Raw genomic sequence first — 6,953 nt, forward strand, 5'->3', positions numbered from 1 at the left:
TATGTACTCGAGGATGACTAAAAATTCAGAGACTGATTTTCCATTGTGCAGAAGCACTGGTACCTTCTTGTGAATAGGATCATATTGTAGTTTGAAGAAAGATTGCTTATCCTGGTAGAAAGTAAAAATGACAAAATTCACTTAGCTGTCTTCATTTTGAATAGGTCACAAGGAATAAGAAAGACCTATGAACTAGAACCTGAAGAGTAAGCATCCAACTCATTGCTTTACTTTGGGTGCAAGCTCTGTCTACTCCAATGATCAAACACTTGATTTAGGCAAATTAGAGGCTTTACAACTACAATCATCAGCAACACTTGATCTATATATATTTTGATGTACCTTTTCATCAACAAATTTTAGCCCAGAAGTGAGCCAAGGCTCTGTCACATGGGTCTTGAGCCAACAAAGGGTACTTCTCTTTTCCATAACTCATCAGTATATTCTAGGTTTACAAACGATTCAACAATGAGTTTGTCATGGTGGAGGAGGACAGGAACCTTCTAATGCACAAAATTAGAATTAAGTTCTGCCCCTTTAACCTTGAGAGCCCATTCAATTCACATACAAAAAAGGGCTTATAATTTGCTCATCAGTCTACTTCAGAAATTCAACCGAACCGTAATCTTTAAGCAATTATATTTTGGCTACTAGGGGAATTGGTCGGTCAGATCATCTTACTTTAGCATTCAAATTTCTATGTATATTCATACAGTGATGGAAACTTCTGAGGATTAAGTATTTTTATGCCTCCAAGATCTTCTGAAAATTGTAGCTAGTGAGATTTAGAACCCCAAACCAGATCTAGGAAACTCACGGTTTCACCAAAAGGTATCTTGTTTTAATCAGCTCAAATAGAACTCCGAGTTTTTCTGGTGAGAACTCTAAATCTTTCAGTCTTGAGGCACAACAAACAGCCCAAACACTAAGCACACATTGCACACCTGACAATAAATAAGTCAAGTGTGACTCCTGTAAGTACAGAATTCTGTTCCATTAACAAATATTCTTATAGATAACAAGCAACATGTACAGTTTTGTTGATGCCAGTGAAATTTTAACTCTTGAACTACCTCATCAACAAATTTTGCAAGAAGCACGCCATGGCTCTGTCGATGGATCTACAGGCAATATGGGGTTGTGTTTTCGTGTCTCTGTTATGCTCTCATTTCTCAATGATGATTAAGACTCAGAGAATGGTTTCCTGTTGTGTAGAAGCACTGGTTGTTCACTGTGAACAGGATTAGATTGCAGAAGCAAGCTACTCTTCTTTCTCTAGTCTTACATATACCGATACGCTACGCCCTTGAGCAGTAATACCCATTCAATTCTAACACAGAATAGGCTTCCAATTGCTTTTATTCTTCCATCATGGAGATCTGAATATCTTTAGTTAAACAATAGGTTCTATATAACTAAGCATTGTATTGTTAAATTATACTAGATGGGTTCTGAAGAGTACTGCATTAGTTGGATTGTGAAAAGTTTAAACCTGGTTTTTTCGAATGCAGTAGGCGTATAATTTGGAAGTTGATGACATATGTATAAAAAACTAAGTTCCTTCTTTTTGCGCAAAAACATGTATTTGAAAGCCTATTACAAGAAGGGGAAGAGTCTATTTGTTTTCTCGTCTTCATTGAGTTTGATCTTGACATGTGAGAGAGGAAACTTGAATTTATGTTCTCTACATGAAGACTCATTTTTTGTCACTCAAACTACCCCTTGGGAGTGATAAATACCAGACATTAGTACGTGTTAATTGCATTTTCATGACAAATAGTATCACACTATGGCAAGTCACTCTACTCACAAGTTGTAATTGCTTTGTTCGAACAAGTGGAAATGTCCATACCACAACAGAGCAGTTCAATCCCTCTACTACCATCACAAACCCTTTTGAATATTCATCTTTCAAATCTGTATTTTTCTGAATTCAGGTAATCTCTTATAGAATTTGGATCACCACAATACATCAAATCTCAATTCAAAACCTTTCTAAATCAATGGAGTACAATGAACACATGATTTTGATTGAGTTCTCGTTTTGCCTACTTCCCTTTACAAACACAATGCATGCAGTGCATTTTGTTTTGAATATCGTATACATGTTTGAATCAATAACATGTATAAATTGGAATTGAATTGTTTGGATGAAACGAAGAAAATTGAATTTTTAAAAGAAAAAAAAAACAGAAAAGGTAAGGGGATGTAATGAAACAGAGCACACAATAAATATGACAGTACAAAGATGAAGTAAATTATTCTAGTATGCAAAACAAACAGTTAAATACATTTAAAATACAACCCAGATGAGAACAGAAAACAAAGAAGTGGAGTCGTGTGAACCTGGATAAAGGAAACTAGCGGGGAATCATGATGCAGGCCTTTGACATTTATTCATCAAGATGAACCACTGTAACATGAGCAGTCTTGGACTTCTCACGTCTGCACCTTTCACTCAGAGCAGGACAGCCTCGAATCTTCAGTTGTCTGAGGGCTGTAAGGCGTTGCATCCCTTCTGGAAGACATGACAAATTGGGGCAATCAAGTATCTCAAGTGTTTGAAGTGATGTGAGATTTTGCAGCCACTCCGGTAGTTCCACTAATTTGGGACAGTCTTCAATCCACATGCACTGTAAAGCGTTTGCCGATCCTTGAAGAATAAGCTGAGGCAAATCCACTAATGATGGCAAACTTTTGATTATAAATGTTCGAACTCCCAACCGAAGATAATCTTCATTTTCTCCTTGAAATTCCATCTTCAAATTAAGTTTAAAGCAACTTGAAATCACTAGCTTCTGTAATCGCTTTAGGTCCTTAATAGCATATGGCAATGAGGTCAGAGGACAACGTTCAATATACAATGCTCGGAGGCCTGTGAGACGTTTCATTCCTTCAGACAATGTTACTAGACGGTGGCATTTATGTAAATGCAGATACTGAAGAGAACTCTAACACTCGATTCCATTTTCTCGTAGATGTCACTCTTGTGTGGTTATTTCCATGTGTCTAAGGGAGATCATATTTTGTATTTTTTGAGGCAACTCGTTAAGCCTAAAACAACCACGAAATAAAAACGTTTCCAACTTCAAAAGCTGACAAATAGATTCAGGGAATTTCTTCAATAAAATATTACCGCTTAAATCAAGATATCTTAAATGGATCAATGTACTAATAGATTTTGGCAAGACTTCATAGTTTATATAGTCTAAGGACAACATTCTTAGGTGCTTGAATTTAGGTATGCATGTATTGATAATTGATACACCAATATGCTGGCATTTTTCCTGAACAATAATGGATCGAATTGTCTTTGACCTGTTAACTAGAATTTCTTGAGGTTTTTGATTTTCGGAATCAAAGTCAATGAATGCAAAATGCCGAACGCTCCCATGAACTCTTTGGCTTCTGGATTTTATTACAGCACACTCACTTTTTGCCACTGATATTGTAAGATCATGCATAAGATCATGTATTTTAAACTTATAATATAAATGATCTATTTCTTCAAAATCCTCTATGAAGCACCTTGACCATAAGTCCTTCAGACATCCCCCAGCAACATCTTCTAACTCTTCTAATTCATTATTAGAGGTTGAAAGAAGTCCATGTGTCATCCAATGACAGGTCACACTATCACTTGCATAAATATAATCCTTTGGAAATAAAGAAAGATAAGCAAAACATCTCTTCAAGTGTGATGGCAAATAATCATAGCTCAATTTCAATACTGGTAAGATATCTTTCTTCTCCTATTTCAGCTGCCAAATGTCACATCTTTTTATTCTTAACCACTCTTCTTCATCAGTTTTGGCAAAGAGTAAGCTTCCCTAAGTTCTCAGAGCTAACGGAACTCCTTTGCATTTTCCCACAATTTCCTCTGCAATTTTACAAAGCTTTGGAAAATCTTTCCCTTCTCCATCTTTAAATGCGCACCTCTTAAACAATGATAAAGAGTCCTCAAAGGAAAGACCCTGCATGAAATGTGGGGGAACAGTGCCCATGATTTCAGCAACTCTGTTACTACATGTGCTCACAATAATTTTACTTCCATTAACACCATTCAACAATAGGCTTTTCAAATCTATCAAGTTCATTGGTTGTTCATTCCACACATCATCTAAAACAAGCAAAAACTTTCGACCACCCAAAATTTCTTGCAAACGCTTGGGTATTTCATCGGCTTTTAACTTAGCACAATCCTCATGTGTTGCAGAATAAATAATTTCTTTCATTAACCTGTTAACATCAAAGTCATCTGAGACACAAACCCACATTCTCAATTCAAAGTGCCTCCTGACCATTTCATCATTGTAAACCATTTTAGAAAGAGTAGTTTTACCCAAACCCCCAATTCCAACAATAGGAATGACGGAAACATTAACATGGGTTGGCTGAATCAAAAAGCTTACGACGTTTTCTTTATCCTCCTCTCTTCCGATGACCTCAGACGCTTGGAAGAAGGGATTTGTCTCCCTTTCCTTTGGAATTACACGCCTAACGTCAACATGACTCTCAACAAGATGAAATTTTTGCCTATCATCTGCGATCTCATCTAACCTTTCTCTAATGTCCTTGATCTTGTAACCAATTTTAATAGAATTCCAACTTGGAAAGTACTGACGTACCTTTGATATTGAGGTCCTCCGTTGCCTCCTGGCAGCATGAAATTCGAATTCTTCTAAAACGTCCTCAGCATCATAAAAAACGTCTCTAAGCTTCCCAAGCCAGTCACGCAGCTGATGATCTTGAGTCTGCCTTGTCTCGGCATCCAACAGCACGGCTTTGAGGGTGCTCATGGTTCCCTCAAGTCTTCTTAAATTACTTTTCAAATCCCACAACAACGATACTTCTCCACCAATAAGGGAAACTATCTTCTTCAAAATTTCAGTAGCAGTGTTAAATAGAATCGCTTCTGCCATAGTTATCTTAGAAGAAACAAATTACAGAGCGAGAAAGAGCTAGTTTAAGACACCTGCGTTAGCTGAGGATGGATATATGAGCGAATACAACCATACATTCCTGCTAAAACTAAAACCTTTGAAGTGGAACATAAAGTCAATAAAAAAATCTATCAGCATTTAACACTCACGCAATATTATTTGCTGAAACTCAAACCCACTAAGTTTGACTTAGAAAAGACCTTTTTTACATTTTTGTGGCATCAATTTTTTTTTTTAACACAAAATCTAATTTCCATAAAATTTATTATATTTTCCTTAAATAAAATTTCATTACCCCCTAATTAAATACAATATTTTTCTCCCACCCAAAAAAAAAAAAAAAAAGAACACCCCACAAAATATTTCTCTCTTAATCAATAAAGACCCAAAACACCAGGGAGGAACCACCCTGCCTGGCTTCTTCTTTCTCCACCTCCACCATACTTATTTTACCATCTGTAATTTCCCTATGCCTTTGGATTTTCTTGCGGAAGTGCTAAAAACTACAGATTGCTAATATCATCAATGGAGCAAGAATGTAATCAGTCTTACTTTCAACTGCTGCCAGGGAAAGAGGATTGAGAATGGGGTGTATCTTGACCCAATTGGATGCTTAACATTTGAAGGCCGATTTTATCGGAAGAGGAGACTATTAGCCTTCATTTTTAAATATATTCGTATCAAAATTGGGAATTTGGAACCCCTACAGATCAGTTTGGCCCAAAAAAATGACATAGAGCCGAGCTACAAGGACTCTTTCTTTATTTGGTTTTACATTGATGAGGAAATAGCAGTTGCCAGGGCCAGAAATGGAGGGACTGCATTTCGGCGTCGGTGTCACTGTGTCACTACCTCTTATTCTTTTCGAATTTATAGTCAGATTCTAGTACGTATAGTATATATTCATATATTTACATGTATATCTAGATATGCTTGTACACAGTATGGATTATGATTCACAATGATTTGATCTTTCAGGGCATTTGTTCACTCGAAAGCATGATCTTACAGAACAGGTTTAATCATCATTCCTGCTTAGTTTCTTGAGAAATTTTTATTTTGTCATGTATTTAATCTTAGGTTGTTTATCGGGAGAGCAGGGAACATTGAAGCAACAAATTCACTTGTAGTAGATTCTTTTATAGTATAAAATTTTGAAAAAGACAACATTTCACTGCTTTCTGACACTATTTTTAAAGGAAATATTCTCTAAGCATTCAATAGCAACTTTATTATGAGTTTTTTTGCCTCTATCTAGTTTTGAAATTCAACAAGATTGTAATCTTTGTGGGCTAGCTCGGAATTGTTTGATCAGGTCATCTTTCTTTGGCATTTTTCCTTTGAGCATCGGGGTTTCCGCAAATTTCTGAAACCATTCTTATAGTAAATTAAATTTACTGCATGCCAAACCATAATAATAATCCGTCCAGTATTAGTCCTGCAACCACAGAGTTCTATTGATATGTATGTATGTATGTATGTATGTATGTATGTATGTATGTATTAATTATAGACTAAAAGAAACGTTGCACAGTTTTTTTCATGCAAATGAAATGTATAACCCTCGAATTACCTCATAATCAATATATTTTGCCCAGAGACGGACCATGGCCCTGTTTTGGGTTTCGATGTGTGCTCTATGTACTCAAGGATGACTAAAAATTCAGAGACTGATTTTCCATTGTGCAGAAGCACTGGTACCTTCTTGTGAATAGGATCATATTGTAGTTTGAAGAAAGATTGCTTATCCTGGTAGAAAGTAAAAATGACAAAATTCACTTAGCTGTCTTCATTTTGAATAGGTCACAAGGAATAAGAAAGACCTATGAACTAGAACCTGAAGAGTAAGCATCCAACTCATTGCTTTACTTTGGGTGCAAGCTCTGTCTACTCCAATGATCAAACACTAGATTTAGGCAAATTAGAGGCTTTACAATTACAATCATCAGCAACACTTGATCTATATATATTTTGATGTACCTTTTCATCAACAAATTTTAGCCCAGAAGT

General features: G+C 36.1%; 1 protein-coding gene across 1 annotated transcript; it reads right to left on the reverse strand.

The window, feature by feature from the left end:
• Positions 1 to 3,783: 3,783 nt before the first annotated feature.
• LOC123195449 (putative disease resistance protein RGA4) lies at positions 3,784 to 5,036 on the reverse strand. The gene has a single exon (XM_044609137.1). It carries the CDS (start codon positions 4,920 to 4,922, stop codon positions 3,831 to 3,833), a length of 1,092 nt encoding a protein of 363 aa, XP_044465072.1. The 5' UTR covers positions 4,923 to 5,036; the 3' UTR covers positions 3,784 to 3,830.
• Between the last annotated feature and the right edge of the window lie 1,917 nt (positions 5,037 to 6,953).

Source organism: Mangifera indica, chromosome 14, assembly GCF_011075055.1.
Source record: "Mangifera indica cultivar Alphonso chromosome 14, CATAS_Mindica_2.1, whole genome shotgun sequence".
Lineage (NCBI taxonomy): Eukaryota > Viridiplantae > Streptophyta > Magnoliopsida > Sapindales > Anacardiaceae > Mangifera > Mangifera indica.

Coding starts and splice junctions, on each gene's coding strand:
- LOC123195449 (XM_044609137.1), bottom strand. CDS start 4,922: ATGGCAGAAGCGATTCTATTTAACACTGCTACTGAAATTTTGAAGAAG.